Here is a 19,559-nt window from a genome sequence, read left to right as displayed (position 1 = left end):
CAAAGATAAATGAAAATTCTACTATATCAAGATATTGCTAGATTTCGTAATAAGGCTTTGAATGTCAGATTCTGAGAAACTAATGTTATGGAAACACATGAGAATTAATTGTTTCTACTAAATTTTCCATTAAACATATAACTATCTTCGATCACGTGACACATGCAAAGATTACAACATATATTCATACATCCCTTTCGAACAAACAACTCAACACCAGATATTGTAGAAACCATGGCATTATTTTCTTTACCAGTAAACTACAATGTAAGCAAGAATATTGACCATATTGTTTTTGTTTTCTTTTTGTACGTACAATTTATGAAATATTGTTATTATTTACCCAAGTCGATTCAGAAAAAGCTTTTTGCATTTTTTTCTAATCATTATCGCTAAAGTTGGTATAAATTGTAAAAAGAATTAAACCATTTAAAAAGTTGATAATCAATTGTTTATTTCTCAGAAATGAGATTATGCACAACGCAAAAAAAAACTAGAGAAAATTCAATTCGTTTACATGGAGAAAATTTGTCGAATAGCAATATAAAGGCGAATTTTTATTTGAACAAAATCTTTATAACATACATTATCCTAAACATAATGAACAATGACTTTACATATATTTTTTGTAGAATGAAGGTTTTTTTTTTCATTCCACTTGACTCAAGAAAATTATCAAAAAAGTAACATATGTCCATCATTCATGGCTATTTTGTATGAACTTATAATGATCATAAAATCTGAGAATTTTCTGCAAGTGCGATATATTCGTTCATTGAAAACTGGTCTCATTTCGACTGTTTTACAGTTAAGGCATTCTATGCCTCTTTTTGTACTATTGATTTAGATTATTCCTTTAATCAGAGACGCGAGGGGAGGATATACACATTTCTATTCAATTCTTAAGTCTGTATAGAACAGAACAGAACAGAAAATATCTTTATTGAAGAAGCACAGCTTACAAAATAACTGCAATAACATGTGCGCAAAACATATATACAAGAAATTCACAAACGGGTATTGGTTTTGGTCATAAATATATTTTATGTTTGTGGGGACAGTGGCCAATCTTTTTCTTTTGTTTTATCTAAATTTAATGTATTGCAGAAATACATAAAACGGACGACAAGAGTGCTAGTAGTTTGTATACACGGGCATATGGCGTACCATTTGGGTCGAAAGTTTCCAGGTACCACAGGTAGTAATAAAATTATATCTGCAGGTATAAATTTATAACTGCGGGTATAAATTGGAAATGTACCCGCGGGTACAATTTTATACCTGCAGGTATAATTTTATACCCGCAGGTATAAAAATTGTACCTGCGGGTACAATTTTATACCCGCGGGTATAATTTTACACCCGCAGGTATAAAATTATACCCGCAGGTACAAAATTATATCCGCGAGTATAAAAATTATACCTACGGGTATAAACATTGTACATGCGGGTATACTTTTATACCCGTAGGTATAATTTTATACCCGCAGGTATACTTTATACCCGCGGGTATAATTTTACACCCGCAGGTATAAAATTATACACGCAGGTACAAAATTATACCCGCGGGTATAACAATTATACCTACGAGTATAAAAATTTGACCTGCGGGTATACTTTTATACCCGTAGGTATAATTTTATACCCGCAGGTATACTTTTATACCCGCGGGTATAATTTTACACCCGCAGGTATAAAATTATACCCGCAGGTACAAAATTATACCCGCGGGTATAAAAATTATACCTACGGGTATAAAAATTGTACCTGCGGGTATAATTTTATACTCGTAGGTATAATTTTATACCCACAGGTATACTTTTATACCCGCGGGTACAATTTTATACCCGCAGGTATAAAATTGTACCAGCGGGTATAAAAATTGTACCCGCGGGTATAAAAATTATATCTGCGGTATTGTACCCGCGTGTATAAAAATTATACTCGCGGGTATAATTTTTATACCTGCGGGTATAAAATTGTACCCGCGGGTATAAAAGCATACCTGCGGGTATAAAAATTGTACCCGCGGGTATAAAAATTATACCTGCGGTATTGTAACCGCGTGTATAAAAATTATACTCGCGGGTATAATTTTTATACCTGCGGGTATAAAATTGTACCCGCGGGCACAAAATTATACCCGCAGGTATAATTTTTATACCCACGGGTACAATTTTATACCTGCGGGTATAAAATTGTTCCCGCGGGTATAAAAGTATACCTGAGGGTATAAAAATTATACCTACGGGTATAAAATTATACCTACGGGTATACAATTATACCCGCAGGTACAATTTTTATACCCGTAGGTATAATTTTTATACCCGCGGGTATAATTTTGTACCCGCAGGTACAATTTTTATACCCGTTGGTATAATTTTTATACCCGCGGGTATAATTTTGTACCTGCAGGTATAATTTTATACCTGCGGGTGTAAAATTATATCCGCGGGTATAAAAATTATACCTACGGGTATAAAAATATACCCGCAGGTATAAAATTATACCCGCGGGTACATTTCCAATTCATACCCGCAGGTATAAATTTATACCTGCAGGTATAATTTTATTACTACCTGTGGTACCTGGAAACTTTCGACCCAAATGGTACGCCATACGGGCAAGGACAGTAGTCTCCGATTGTCACAGTCATTTATATTTGTTTGTTTGTTTATTTTTTCTTCTGAATAAAAACAACATCAGCAACTACAAAAACATATGACAATGGGTTATACATAGATAGATACAGTAACTATAAATTTAAACTTATGAACGGACATAAACGAGTACTGTAACTATAAAATGGACCTAGGTGAATACTGTTACTTTAAATTTTAAAATTGTGAACGGTCATTGATGAATACTGTAACTATTAAACGGACATAGATGAATACTAAAATTTTGTGAACAAGCGTAGATGAATAGTCTGCAAATATAGATTTAAACTTGTAAACAGAAATTATAGTTGAATACTAAAGCTATGAATTAAAACACGTGAACGGACATAGATGAGTACTTTATCTATAAACCGGACAACGATGAATTCTGAAATTATAACATTAAAGTTGTACTGTAACTCAAAATTAACAAGAGCTCGTCGAACACGAAATGCCCCCCTTGATGCATTTAGTAATTGCACAAGGAACAGAAATTATATGCACACTGTAAATAAGTATATGTAAACCATGTGACCCACAGGGCGGAGCCATATTTGACCCTTGGGGAATAATTTGAATAATCTTAGTAGAGAATCACTAGATGATGTCATATACAAAATATCAAAGCCCTAGGCCCTGTGGTTTTGGACAAGAGGTTTTTCAAAGTTTTTTCCTATATAAGGCTATATAAACCATGTGACCCTAGGGGTGGGGCCATATTTGACCCCAGGGAAATAATCTGTACAATCTTGGTAGAGGACCACTAGATTTTGCTACATACCAAATATCAAAGCCCTAGGCCCTATGGTTTTGGACAAGAAGATCAGAAACCATTTAACTGTTCCTGGCCAATGTGACCTTGACCTTTGACCTAATGACCTCAAAATCAATAGGGATCACTAGCTGGTCATGACCAACCTCCCTATCAACTTTCGTGATCCTAGGCCTAAGCGTTCTTGAGTTATCATCCGGAAACTGTTTTACTGTTCAGGATCACTGTGACCTTGACCTTTAACATACTGACCTCAAAATCAATAGGGGTCATCTGCTGGTCATGGCCAACCTAACTATCAATTTTCCTGACACTAGGCCCAAGCGTTCTTGAGTTATTGCCTGGAAACCATTTTACTGTTCCTGGTCACTGTGACCTTGACCTTTGACATACTGACCTCAAAATCAATAAGGGTCACCTGCTGGTCATGACCAACCTCCCTATCAACTTTCGTGATCCTAGGCCTAAGCGTTCTTGAGTTATCATCCGGAAACTGTTTTACTGTTCAGGGTCACTGTGACCTTGACCTTTAACATACTGACCTCAAAATCAATAGGGGTCATCTGCTGGTCATGACCAACCTCCCTATCAACTTTCATGATCCTAGGCCCAAGTGTTCTTGAGTTATCATCCGGAAACCGTTTTACTATTCAGGGTCACTGTGACCTTGACCTTTGACATACAGATCTCAAAAACAATAGGGGTCATCTACTGGTGATGACCAACCTCCCTATCAACTTTCATGATCCTAGGCCCAAGCGTTCTTGAGTTATCATCCGGAAACGGATAGGTCTACATTCCGACCGACCGACCGACCGACAGACCGACATCTGCAAAACAATATACCCCTCCTTTTTCAAAGGGGGGCATAAAAATTGTGAACGGACATAGTTTAATACTGTTACTGTAAATTTAAACTTGTGAACGGACCTAGATGAATACTATATATATAATACGGACATATAAATACAGAAACAAAGAAAAAATAAAGTTCTGACCGGACATAGATAAATACTGTAACTATATATTTAAGTTTGTGAACAGACCACCTAGATGAAACTATAAGACGGACAAAGATAAATACTGAAACAAAGAAAATATGTTGTGAACGGATATAATTGAATATTGTAATTATAAACTTAAACTTGTGAACAGACATAGATAAATACTGTAACTATGAAACGGACATAGATTAATACTTCAGCATGAAAAATATATTTAAAAAAGTAAACTTGTGAACGGGCATAAATGAAAACAGTCACAGGCTAAAGGTATTCATGATAAATCGAACGTATTTAGCAAGATTCGTCAGCTGTTTCGAATATCTATTGGCAAGCAGTTCCTCGAATTTCGGGATATTATGTCTCGTATAGAATTTTCTACCGATAAGTTTAGTTCGCTATTCTTTAAAGAATGGGCACTCAAGAAAGTGATGAAATTCGTCTCCAAGTCATTTAAAGGGCACAGGGCACATTTACGCTCCTCGTGTGGAATAAATGACTGGCTCCACCGGCCTGTTTCTATTGGGAACCCATGGTTGCCTGTACGGAAATGCATAATTGGGAGTCTAAGGGAATTCGGAAGTAAAGTAAAATATTCCTCAAAAGATATGCTATCTTTAAAACAACTATACATTTTTCCTTTGTTTGAAGTTTCAGGTTCCGAAGACCAGGCCTGTATGTATTGATCAATCAAGTTACGTTTATCCTGTTTATGTATAGTTTTACAACTGAGTGAGTGCTGGTTCAACCATAAGTGAGAATTTCCAAGTGAGTCAAGGATTTTAAATGAAAGCAGCCCATTGAAAGGTATGAGTTGACTGTATCATATGGAGAAAACAATTTTTGGAATATCTAGTGTTTTGGGATAGAATTAACTTGTTCCAGAAGTTGACCATTCGGGATTTAATGAATTATTTCGATAGGGTAGCGTCCAAGTTCAGCGTAAAAAAATATATCTAGGTGTACTTTTTCTGTTATTAATTTTGCGTAGAAAAATGGTGTGGACTTGCTCTACTATATCCAAATTTTTAAAACTCCATATATCACTCCCGTACGTTAGAAAAGTGATGACTGTGTGGTCGAATAGCTTCAATTGTAATTCTATAGGAAGGTCAAGGTTATTAATCCACTTATATAACAAGTGAATGCCTTTATTTACCTGTGAAACTACATGTTTTCTAAAAGATAGAAATGATCCAGAGCTTTAGAAAATTACACATAAATATATAATTTATGTAAAAAATTACGTTGAAGTCTAAATTATTTGCTGTCTCCTGAAGATTGTTGAGAAGTCCAAATTTGAGCTAGTTTCATACCGCATATTAAATCAGGCGTCAATCTAAATGTTTAAATACCTTGCAGTCATTCTATCAATTAATCGTTTAAATATACCTACAAAGTAGCCTAAAATACATTCAAATCACGCAGGCCACCTATTGGTCGTTTAAATTGGATATTGGCTTCCAAAACTTCCGGGTCGCAGTTTGTTTTAATCAATAATGAATGAATCGCAATGCCTTTTGAATGTTTTCCTCTCCATAGATCAAAATCATTTTCCTTCTTAATGTTTTATATGGAGAAACATTACTTCCGTAATTTATTGTATAAATTGGCATATTAAAAAAAACACCGAAATTAAAGATTCAATGAGTTTATATAAGACTATGTCTTCCTTTAGAGATATTTAATCCGAATTATCAAATTACTTTGAATGATAAGTTTATCATAGGGACTGTAATCCAGATCGTAGGACAACAAAGAAAAAAGTAGATTTTGAGATATCAGTAATTCCTCAGTAGTGTAATGATAAGTTTTTATTGCGGCAACCCGAGTTGAATCCATACTTAGACATTTTTTCTTGATTTCGTATGTTTAAATAGTTTAGGAACAACAGTATAATTCATTATATATTGTTATATTCTGACCCCTAATTCAACTTTTCGATTTTAAAGAAACTCCATTTCTAGAGAAAAGTGATGAAAAACACATGGTCCGAGAGCTCACGGACTTTTATTGGAACAATTGAGGCCAAAAGAAGTTGATACATTTTTGGAAACAATATTTCATATCCTCCATGAAAACCCATTTCTTAAGTGTCAAAGCCGTGCCTATCTATATTTTGTTCACTTATGTTTGTGATAGGGGAGGTAAAACTCACTTGTGAAAATATTAGGGGGTAGGGTAACGTTTACGTCTACCATTTTTTCACTGTTTAATTACAGTAAATATTTGATTGTCAGTAAACGTATATATGTCAAACAATGACAGCAATAAGAAATTCGTCAAAATGGAATGAAAGGTGAACTTGATATTCAAGGTCAAAGGTCAAATTTATGTGAAAATCACAAAAATTGGCAAATTTGAAATTCATTTTTATTCTCAGAAAATAGTTTGTCATCATAAGTCACTCATCTTTGTCTATGTAATGTGTATATATCAGCAAAATCAGAAATACAGATATTATTGCAAAAAGTCAAGGTCAGCCCTGATAACTGAAGGTCAAAGTTCATTTTCATGAGAAAATGTGAAAACTGTTAGCTTTACTTTTTCTAATCTGTTTAATATGTCTTCACATTATTAGTCGCTGAATTTAATTCGTTTTAATGTTTGTATGTCAGGCAAAGTCAGCAGTGCAGATGTAACCCCAAAACCGCCAAGGGTAAAGCTAATATCAAAGGTCAAAGGTCAAATTTGTGTGAAAAAATGCATAAATAGCTTCCTGTTTGAAAAATAACAGATACCTTTTTTCATTATTAGTAATTGCTCGTGATTTAGTTTGATGTATATATGTCCCTAAATGTCAGAAATGAAAATAAAGTCTGGAATGAGTCAAGTTCAAATGTGATATTAAGGGTCAAAGGTCATTTTCAAGTTAAAGAATGAAACATAGCTCTTTAACTTTTCTTTTTGTTCATAGTATCTTGTCGATATTAGTCAATGATATCAGTTCATTTTAATGTATAAATGTTAGGCAATGTCTGGTATGCACATATAATTTCAAAACATTCAAGGTCAACCATAATATCAAAGGTCAAAGGTCAAAAAGTGAGTAAAATGTTGCAATAATATCACCTGTTGGTAATAGTTATCATCGTTTAAAAGTATTTGTTTTGTCATGTTAGGAACTGTCGTTGTTCATTTTACTGTATATATGTCAGACGATGTCATGAAAGAGAAAATAACTCAAGGTCAAACCTAGTATTAAAGGTCAGGGGTCATTTTTGCATAGAAGATCAAAATGTATTATACTTACTCATTACTATGTTCAAAAATAGCTTGTTGTTATAATTCACTGTTAGCAATTTATTTTAATGTAAACATGTCAAGCAAGGTCAGCAATGTAGGTCTTAAGGCAAAGCCAAACCTATTACCAAAGGTCAAAGGTCAAATTTGTGTGAAAATAAGCAAAAACACCATTTTTGAATGATTTTTCTTTATTGTTTTAGGGTATTTTTGTCAAAACTAGTAACTGATTATTATTTATTTTAAAGTATATTTAACAGAAAATTAGTCAACGTCGACCTCACACTAAAGGTCAAAGGTGAGGGTCTTCAAGAAACTCGCCAGTATGAAAAAAATGACTGGAACAAGTTGGGGAGCCAATGGAAAGATCCTATGGCAAGCCTACACAGACACCGTTCGGCCAATAGCACAGTACGCATCCACCTCGTGGGGTAACCGCTTCCTAAACCTGTAGAGATGATAAAGATAAACAGGACAAGGTACAAAATTCAGGCATGAGGATAATTCTGTGAGCAATGAAAACAACTCCAATAAAAGAAATGGAAAAGACAGCCAACCTTGAGCCATTAGTAACAAGACGAGAGTACATTATGCAGACAGAGAAGGCAAGGAGACTACCATCACATCCACTCCACTCAAAACTCGAGAGCAGAACCAAGAACGGACTGAAACGACAGAGTCTCAATCATATCGTTAAAGAACTACAAAAAAGGAAAGCAACAGCACTGGACGCAGAGGCAGAGCCGCCTGTACCCGATCAATTGGTTCCTAAACATTGTGTTTCGAAGATCAGATTGGAGGTGCCAGGATTAGAAGAAAAGGGAAAACAGCGTCAGGCTCACCAAAAATCTCTAACGCTAGAAATGATCAATTACCGCTATACAGCACACTTTTGGATCCAAGAATATACCAATGGATCAGTGGAAAAAACAGTTCAGAATGTTGGGAGTGGTGCCTACATCACATTTTCAAACAGCTCCACTCTCACACTCTCTTATCCAGTCGGCAAGAGACTTCAACTTCAGAGCAGAGATGCAAGCCCTCACATCTGCCACACTCCAACTGTATGAGCGAGGAGAAAAGGGACAGAATATTGTTTTCCTAACAGACTCCAAGTCAACTCTTCAGGCTCTCTCAGCAGGTCCATCAGACATCTTAACGAGACAGCTGCTAACAGGCATCAATCTCCTGTCTGAGAGAAACAAGGTAGCATTTCAATGGATTTCTGCACATGTGGGCATAGCCGGGCATGAAGCTGCAGACAAACTTGCAAAGGAAGCACCCAAACGAATACAGCCCCAACCTCCAACTTCATACAGAGAAGCTCAGACTCTACTGATGAACAGCTTTGCGTAAGACCAGAAGAACATAAATGGAGGAGGCTACCTGCCCAATCATGACAGTCTACACAATCAGGCACAGCCAAACAACTATTCTCCGTCTGCGCACAGGAGACTGTGACCTGAGAAAACATATGAAGAAGCTGGGTGTTTCAGAGACAGCTAAATGCCAGTGCGGATTAGAGGAACAAATACCATTCCACATCCTGCAGAGCTGCTCCTATCTGGAAGAAGCACGCCAGAAAGTTTGGCCAACAGACATCTAATTTGAGACCAAATTTGTTGTGAGATGCCAGCGACCTGCAGAATACGGTGCATTTCATTGCCGCATCTAATCTTAAAATATAAAACGGCCATAAGAAGATGAAACGCAGTAAGTAATTAAGTAAAGGTTAACATTAAAATGAATTAACATCAAGTTATAACGACAAGCTATTTTTTAACAAAAAAATAAGATAACAGTGCTAACTTTTGAATTTTTACCCGAAAATGAATTTTAGCCTTTAACATCAGGGCTGATCTATAGACTCAGGTCTGATGATATCTTCATTGTTGACATTGACCCATAAATATATTAATATATATATTAATGACAAAATACCTTTAAACATTGAAAAGTATTGTAAAAATGCTATTTTTGCAATCTTTCACACAAATTTGACCTTTTACCTTTGATATTAGCTGTACCAATTACTGTTTTTGAAATAAGATCTGTATTGCTGACATTGCCTTACAATTAAACATAAGAAAACAACTATTTTCAATGAAAGAAATGACAAGTTAATTTATAACGAAGAAAAAATAAATATGCTGTATTTTGAATTTTTTTAATATGAAAATGATCTTTGAGCTTTAATGCCAGGTTTCCCATTGACCAATTTTTCATTATCATTTCAACAGTGATATTGTCTGTTATAGATATTTTAAAATGAATAATGATCAGTTTTACTAGTAACAAAGTACCTTAAAACAATAAAGAAAAATCATTGCAAAAATGCTGCTTTTTGCGAATTTTTACACAAATTTGACCTTTGACCTTTAATAATAGGTTTGCCTCTGACTTATTGGGATAAGACCTATATTTCTGACCTTGCTTGACATGTATACATTAAAGTAAATTGGTAACAATGAATAATAACAACAAGCTATTTTTGAACAAAGTAATGAGTAAGTATGCTGCATTTTTGTGTTTTTTATTCTAAAATGACCCCTAACCTTCAATACCAGGTTTGCCCTTGACTTATTTTCTCTTCCATGACATCGCCTGACATATATACAGTAAAATGAACAACTATCAATTACTTGAATAACGAAACAAATACTTTTAAACGATGATAACTATTACCAACAGGTGATATTATTGCAACATTTTACTCACTTTTTGACCTTTGACCTTTGATATTATGGTTGACCTTGAATGTTTTGAAATTATATGTGCATACCAGACATTGCCTAACATTTATACATTAAAATGAACTGATATCATTGACTAATATCGACAAGATACTATGAACAAAGAGAAAAGTTAAAGAGCTATTTTTCATTTTTTCACTTGAAAATGACCTTTGACCCTTAATATCACATTTGAACTTGACTCATTCCAGACTTTATTTTCATTTCTGACATTTAGGGACATATATACATCAAACTAAATCACGAGCAATTACTAATAATGACAAAAGGTATCTGTTATTTTTCAAACAGGAAGCTATTTATGCAATTTTTCACACAAATTCGACCTTTGACCTTTGATATTAGCTTTACCCTTGGCGGTTTTGGGGTTACATCTGCACTGCTGACTTTGCCTGACATACAAACATTAAAACGAATTAAATTCAGCGACTAATAATGTGAAGACATATTAAACAGATTAGAAAAAAGTAAAGCTAACAGTTTTCACATTTTCTCATGAAAATGAACTTTGACCTTCAGTTATCAGGGCTGACCTTGACTTTTTGCAATAATATTTGTATTTCTGATTTTTGCTGATATATACACATTACATAGACAAAGATGAGTGACTTATGATGACAAACTATTTTCTGAGAATAAAAATAAATTTCAAATTTGCCAATTTTTGTGATTTTCACATAAATTTGACCTTTGACCTTGAATATCAAGTTCACCTTTCATTCCATTTTGATGAATTTCTTATTGCTGTCATTGTTTGACATATATACATTTACTGACAATCAAATATTTACTGTAATTAAACAGTGAAAAAATGGTAGACGTAAACGTTACCCTACCCCCTAATATTTTCACAAGTGAGTTTTACCTCCCCTATCACAAACATAAGTGAACACAATATAGATAGGCACGGCTTTGACACTTAAGAAATGGGTTTTCGTAGAGGATATGAAATATTGTTTCCAAAAATGTATAAACTTCTTTTGGCCTCAATTGTTGCAATAAAAGTCCGTGAGCTCTCGGACCAACATGACAACGCAACACCAGTTATTGCAACTACTCGGCACTGTTAATGTTATTACATGTAATTTCACGTATCATTTACATCATGAAATATTGTCATTATTTCCTAAAAATAATTGCAAATCATCATCGCTAAAGTTGATATAAAATGTAAAGGATTGAAACCATTTTAAAAGATTGATAATCAATATACCAATAGACATAAATAGAAATTTACATTACAAATAGTAGCGAAATTCCCCCACCGAATTTCCCTTCCTGCTTCACTAATGGTAAGCTATATATAAATGACGCTCAATGTCAGAGTAACGCAGAGTGTTTGAGAGAGCCATGATGGACAATCACAATAATTTTGTTTACAGTTTAATCATACTATGTGTATTTGTAGGCGTTTTACACAGTACACAGATACATAAAAGAATAGAAATAAAGGTAAGATGACATACGTTTTCTTTATTTAATTTGTTAAAGTTTTGCATGTAAATGTTGTCATGCTTTACTTCGTTTTACTACTTAAACTATAAATGAGCCGTGCCATGAGAAAACCAACATAGTGGGTTTGCGACCAGCATGGATCCAGACCAGCCTGTCAGGATCCATGCTGTTCGCTTTTAATGCATATTTGAATTGGAGAAACTGTTAGCGAACAGCATGGATCCTGACCAGACTGCGCGGATGCGCAGGCTGGTCTGGATCCATGCTGGTCGCAAACCTACTAAAACCTACTATGTTGGTTTTCCCATGGCACGGCTCAAATAATCATTAACATGTAACCGAAAATTGTTTGAATATATATAAACCACTGTTCGTAATACGGATGGATATTTCATTTCTTTGAACTGTTCTTTCTCGGTGTTTCTTACTTACTACTTACTACTACTACTATCTACTTTCCAGATTTTATTTACGACTTGCAATTTTAAAAGTAACAAAAAGAAATAAAATACAGTAAAGAGCAGTTAAAAAATGAGAACGAGGCGCTTCAGTGTAAACGCGCCTTTTAACATATTTTATGAGTTCTTATCTAATTGCAGTATTAAATTAATTATATCGTTTAAATATTGCGATGCCTGCCCGCTTAGCTCAACGGATCTTTGGATCGTGTGTGTTCGATCCTCGGGCGGGGCGTGTGTTCTCCGTGACTATTTGATAAACGACAATGTGTCTGAAATTATTAGCCCTCCGCCTCTGATGATACATGTGGGGAAGTTGGCAGTTACATGTGGAGAACAAGTTTGTACTGGTACAGAATCCGGGAACACTAGTTAGGTTAACTGCCCGCCGTTACATGACTGAAATACTGTTGAAAAACGGCGTTTAACCCAAAACAAAAAAAAACAAAAAAAAAAAAACGATGTTTATTCATACTTATCTTAGAATGAATAATCATGTAAAGGATTTCCGTGACCGAGTGGTCTCTTCCTTTACAAAAAAAAATGAAGAACTTCCTCGTCTAATATTCAACCTTTAATTTCCATTCAAATTTAATGTTAGCTTTATTTACATATTTCAAGTTTTTTTTAAAATATGTAATGTGTGCATTATATGAAATAAATGATTTGTTTATGTGCATTTTTGTGATATATGATTTCTGTTTGATATATAATTAATCTATATAATAGTATATTTGCTAAGGGTTTCTCTAATTACAATAGGCTTTGAAAGCGGATACGCCGGCTGGTCTGGATCCATGCTGGTAGCAAACGCACTATGTTGGTTTTCTCATGGCGCGGCTCATATCATGATAGATAATAGTGCCCTTTGCTTTAAAAATTCAAAATACTCTGACTAGTAAAACCAAATCCCGCCGTCAAAATATGTGAACATGCGTTGAGCGGATAATAAACCGGAAGGGACCATGGAAACTAATCTTATTGTCATATGTTACTGGGCTGGAGAAGTAAGAAACGAAATATTAAAAATGTATGACATTGGGATGTGCCGGCGTGCGTGCGTGTTTGCTTATAGGGGGTTAGGGATAGTATTAAGAAAAACAAGAAACAATTAAGCAAAATTAAAGATGTATGAGACTGCTGTATAATACTGATCTATGATACATTTGTATTTTACAATAATTATGCTTTAACTTTTTGTTTCAAATGTGAAATCTCCGAACTATCTACACAATTGCATATGCATGAATTCTTCATTTAAGCAGTGTCTTACAACGAAAAACTTGTTAATTGGTTCTTTGAAAAAGAAATAGATGAAAAAAAAAATCATTATTATATAGAAAATATATCTAAAGTAATTTTCAAAATTGCTGAATTATGATGTCTCGAACGTATCTGCAGACGTCGAATTATGGTACAAAATTTACTCATGGGGGTGGTGGAAATAAAATCACATGTATGGAAAAAAACTCCGTCGGTGACTCCCAGTTTTATTTGTCATTTGGACTCGGTATACATTTTAAAAACCGTTTATTGAAAAAAATCAAAATTTAATTAAGGGATTTTGTAATATGCTGATTTAAAGGCGAAAAATGCTGCGACACTGAACGTCAATTTTTTAATCAAAAACGGCGATTTTCTTTCCATTTTTCAAATATTTGTTGGTGTAAAACAATGATTTTTACATCACCATAAAGGAAAAAATAATCCTCGTCTCATAATGTATAATTTAAGAAAACTTGTCGGCTGGTGCCGTTGCAGTACCCGTAACAGTTGCCAAGGATACGCGGCAACATCAGTTTCAATAACGGGCTTTAATGGTCAAATTTGACGCCTCGTGTACAAACGTGGTTGCCTCTATTAGTATAAAGTAAACTGTATCCTGTTTGAAATATGGTCAACTTTACACTTGCAAAATTTCAAGACGCTACTCAAAAGTTCGCAAAGTGTCGTGTTCTACCTTAAATAGTCAGTCCAAAATATTTATCATCGGTTCGCATTTGTGGTATACAGTACTTCTATAATCTTATGTGACCAGGATTGTGTAAATTGTAAACGGACAAGCCAGCAAAAACTGCAGCTGTAAAAAGGTAAATATTTCGTACAAAGTTTAGTTTACAACAGAAGATAGAGTCGAACATTAAATTATTCAGCAGGAAATAAGATGTCAGTGTTACTTACAAGTTTCAACTGAGGAAAATTAAAGGAAGATACTATTATTTTCAATTACTAACGTTATTCTTTGCATACATATTGAGTGATTTTTTACGTTGGTCGCAAATAGTATGTAATTTCCTCATTGATACAATAAAAAGACGAGTGAATGAAAAGACTTGAGAGTTTTAATCATTTTCTCAACCTTATATTACTTCCCTTTCGGATCAAGAATGAAGTTCGTAATATGAAATTATTACTATATTGAATTTGTTGCTGTTTGTACTAAAGGCAGTGTGGATACAAATTTTAAGGTAAGGAAAGATTTCCGAAATGACTGAGAATACCAATAACAGCCAGCGCCATATACCGCAAAGCAAGTGCGCCATAAGCGGAAATAAAGCAGACATGTCGCTTCAAAGTTTAAACAAGTTTGTTTAGTTGTATGCATGAAACAAAAGTGAGAATGGGAAGAGAAAGGGGTGGAGGTGTTAAAGTGGAGGGAAAAACAAGGATAATCATTTATAAGGGAAAACCGAGCTACATAAAAACACGGCAGTGTTTGTTTGCTTTCGGTTTAACGCCGTTTTTAAACAGTATTCCAGTTATGTAACGGTGGGCAATTAACTAATGTTCCTTTAATCTGTACCAGTGCAACCCTGTTCTCCGCAAACAGCTGCTAACTTCCCCGCATGAATCAGAGGTGTAGAGCAAATGATTTCAGACGCAAGTTCTTTTATCAAATCCTCACGAAGAACATACGCCCCGCCCGAGAATTGAACTCACGACCCGTGATTCGTAGATCTTCATCTTCACTCTACCTATTGATCTAACCGGGAAGGCTAGTATTTGTTTAGTACTTATCCTCACTAACAGTAAAAAGAATAAATCGTGTATTTTACCTTTAAGTATTCATAATTAATATTTATTAAGTATTCACTGTAGAGCAAATTATAAGAAGAAAAAAATAAACCTGCTGCACCTCAAAACAGTATGCGTTCCTGTCACTTCACGATAATATTCATTCCTACATACGAATAGTTATCAGAGTCTGATGCGTTAGGTAAACACGTTTAGAAACTGCATTTTATTATAACAAACAAGCAATTCGTGTTTAAAAGTAGATACTTCAAGCAAATAAATTAACTATTAAAATATAAAGTAACATTGTGTCAATTGTTCATGGCAAGTTTAAATGAACGTAAAAATTGCAGTGAGTGCACTGTGGTACATGTATATTTACTTATTAAAACCCGGTCTTTACAGTAAGGTGCCTTTTTATGTTGGTGTAATGACTATAAACTATAAAACTAAAACTATAAAATAAAAGTTTAAGTCTACTTTAATTGCTTACACGTAAATATCAGAAGAAAATTGTAAAATTCAAGATACATGTAGTATCATACCAAAAATCAAAACAGTTGCTTAAATGTTATTTAATAATATCAATAATATCTTACAGTCATTCTGTATAACATATTAATTTATTCTTTAAATATTAATTATCGAAATAATTTCAAATGAATTTAAAGCATGTAGGACACCTATTGGTTGTTTAAGTTTGATAGTGGCTTCCTTATCTTCCGGGTCGCACTTAACGAACTTTTAATAGCATCGACCTAACGGAAAACCGATAAATTTGTCCATGTAAACAAAGAAGGATAAAACTACTGAAACTTGAATAGAAAAGGGTCTATTTGGAAATTCAATAAACGGCACCCAAAAATTATATTTCATTTTTTTCTGGATCTAATGAATATTATTTTTTAAAAATAAATATTTTAATGTTTGGTTAGTCCTTGTTGTCTTCAAATAGACCCACCTCAGTTCAAATAGACTCTGTAGGAAGCGGAGCAGAAAACTGACTTTTTTCAAATACAACAGTTAAATGAGATATTTTCCGAAAATAATCAAATTCAAATAAAAAAAAAAGTGTAGATGATAAATTATTCAATTTTTGTTATGTGTTATTTGTTTTAAAGTTTATGATGGTTTTCTTGACGGTACTGTGAGCATTTCTTCCAATATTCCGGCTTTTTCCGCGGTACTCAGAAGCTGTAACGGAAAATATTGTCGTCTGCTAGCATCTGGTTTGCATGGGCTTTGTCTATGTTATGTCAATCTTTTAAAAACGCTGAACAGTCGTTAGAACAGTGCTTTCGGGCAATTTTTTTAGGCACGTGAATTCTTTTAGATCTATTTTAAGATTGAATTTTGCTAATTAAACTTAAATTTTGAAAATTTGTTTCCGTTGAACATGGTTACCTAAAACTACTATGTTATAAAAAAACATATTATAATGTAAGAGTCCTTATCCTTTTGTCTGTTTATTTCGACTTTATACCTTTTTTTTTTGTTTTTTTTTTTTGTTTTGTTTTTTTGTTTTTTTTAGTACATTTGTTTTTTTATTCGTCTGAAAATTGCGTTTTCTATTATTCATTTTAGTCTCATGATTGCACACAATTATATTTTGCGTTTGCAAACTACATATAATAATTTAATTGTATCAAATGTTTAAGGACTATGTTATTTTGAAAATGAAAAATTTCTATGTAAAACTGAGATTGTCGTAACAACACGAGTAATGCATGGGGATCAAAGAGAAACTGATAATAATGGAAAAAAATATCTCCGAGTAAATTATTAAGTATCAGTGACACTCTGGATGCACATGCCATTAAAAGGGTCATGAAATTGGCCTTAATTTTTTCAAACGTTTTTAACAGAGTTTTAACAGGTCACCATTTAAATTCACCCATTACTTCTTACTATTTAATGGGATTTTCATGACCATAGTTTTAATGCCATACATTAAAAAGCCATGAAATAAGTATATTAAAACCCTGGTAAAATATACCTTGTTAAAATGACTTTGATAACCATGAAAAGCTGCGTAAAATAAACCATTAAAATAAGTTAACAGGCTCCTTAAAACTCCATGAAAATTTTTAATTGGCATGAAATTAATGTGCCATTAAAAAGTACCCCTTAATTCCGCATTAATTAGTAATAACTAATGGGGCCATTAATTATTTTAATACTCTGTTAATTGCCGTTAACTATTAAAAAATGATTAATGGGTTCCTAATATTTTAATGGTATATCAAATTAAGGGCCATGAACATTTGCCATCAGAATTAGACATCTTAAGATAATCGACTTCATATTGATATTTGCCGTATTGATTTTAACTACGTATATATAGTATCATTACATATGTACTGTTTTGTAAAATGCTAGAAGAATATTTGTTTCTTCTTTTTTCTCTCATTATTTTGTAATGTAAACACATGTAACAGCCCCGTACAAACATTTGTCATATTGTATCCTTATTCTGTCATATGTTCATATGAAATGAGAAAATAAATGGATATTGTATTGTGTTGTGTTGTACTGAGAAGGGTTTACAGGTACCGGTTTAATAGATCAAGTGACCATGTGGGTAGTTTTAACTATTCAACATTATAATATTAAGAAACATTCTGACCAAGTTTTTATTGGTACAGACATTAGGCATCAGTTGTATTCAAATAGCAACTGTTGATGACAATATCAGCGCACAATGGGCAATCACAATTTAGCTCTCATTCAGTACTTTGTGCTCAGGTGCATGCACTTAAACAGCTGAGAGCAAATGTTTGAGGGATTGCATCAAAAATAGCTTCACCCCTCCCCAATCAAGCGTACCACACTCTTTGATTCATTGAAACGAAGAAGCGATTGATCTGCCCATGCCCCAAATGAATTTAAATCAGACTGTAAATCTTCACAATCATGTGTACTGTTCACTTCTCTATAAACCTTAGTTTCTACTCAAGGATTGGAAAATTTGAAAATCTAAACTGGTCTGAACACATTTTATAATGTAAATTCCTTACCCCACCCATTTTCTTATACAAATGCTGATTATTTGGACAGGAAAAACAAAAAACAGAAAAAGTAGCATGCATCAATACGTATTTACCCTTACCAAAATAATGTAGATTGATGTTATCAAATAAATTAATATGTTTTCATCCGACTTTCATTGAAATAAATCCGATTTTTTGTAGGAACACAATTTGGCAAACATTTGAAAAAATGGCGTAACTGCATCAAGGGGAAATAACTTTAATGCAACTAAATATAACATCATGATATATAATAGACGATGTGTGTGTAGTATGTATTTAGTGTGATTAAAGTCCATTTTAGAACAATATAGGACTGGAATTATAAGCATTAAATGGGAGTGCAGGCCGAAAACCCAAAAAGAAAATATACGAATCACTTTTTACAGAATGTAGGATTTAATGGTCATTACATTGCTGTTAAGGGCCGTTTAGTTTACTCTTAAATGAAATCGTACAGAACCTATACATTTCCTGGGCATTAAATTAAATTTAAGGGCCATGAATAATCCTGTTCAATTCAAAATATACAGAATTTCACTATTTTTTCGAAGCCATTAACTTTTTTAGCTACCAAACTAAATTTTAATGGCATGATTCATGGTCAAAAATTGGTGTTTTAATGGCTTTTGAACATGTAACCCATTAATTTTGTGAAACCTGTTAAATAAAGTTATGCAAGAATTAATGGGGTTAATTAACGGTTTTTCTTATTTTAATGGATATTTTACAGGGTTTTAAACCATGTTTAATGGTATGTGCATCCAGTAGTGAAAAGCATGTCCCAACAGTATACTGGAAGAAAATGCATAGAAATTTTCGGGGTAGGCTTTTGGTCCCGTAAGTCTCTCATATGTATACAATATATATATTCATCAATCAAGGATATGTCAGTGTAAATGAGCTGAGCGTTACTTTTCTAAAAAAAAAAAACATAGTTAAACTGTGTTACATAAATCACACGTGTACCGATTTTTTACAAAAATATGTCCGCCATGTTTTCTTCAGTGAACGAAATAAAAGGAGTATTTTACCTTAGAATTCCTTATTGTATAGTACAATTCACTTTCTAATCTTAATAAAGCATCATTTTTTTATAACACCCCACTGTCCGATCTTTCTGATCACTTAACGATCACTCACAATTACAAAAACAAACCCAATGTGTCATCA

The 19,559-nt window shown here is 33.6% G+C and overlaps 1 protein-coding gene across 1 annotated transcript in view; it reads left to right on the top strand.

Moving 5' to 3' along the window:
• The first annotated feature begins 11,766 nt into the window (after positions 1–11,766).
• LOC128548750 (uncharacterized) overlaps positions 11,767–19,559 on the top strand; it is a 38,424-nt gene continuing 30,631 nt past the window's right edge. Inside the window, exon 1 of the mRNA XM_053524159.1 lies at positions 11,767–11,881. Coding sequence (XP_053380134.1) covers positions 11,780–11,881 — 102 coding nt within the window. The 5' untranslated portion in view covers positions 11,767–11,779. The remainder of the gene's footprint in view (positions 11,882–19,559) is intronic.

This window comes from Mercenaria mercenaria, chromosome 15, assembly GCF_021730395.1.
Source record: "Mercenaria mercenaria strain notata chromosome 15, MADL_Memer_1, whole genome shotgun sequence".
In the NCBI taxonomy this organism is placed as follows: Eukaryota; Metazoa; Mollusca; class Bivalvia; order Venerida; family Veneridae; genus Mercenaria; species Mercenaria mercenaria.
Note: the sequence above shows the minus strand (reverse complement) of the source record. Positions and strands in the feature narration are given on the sequence as shown.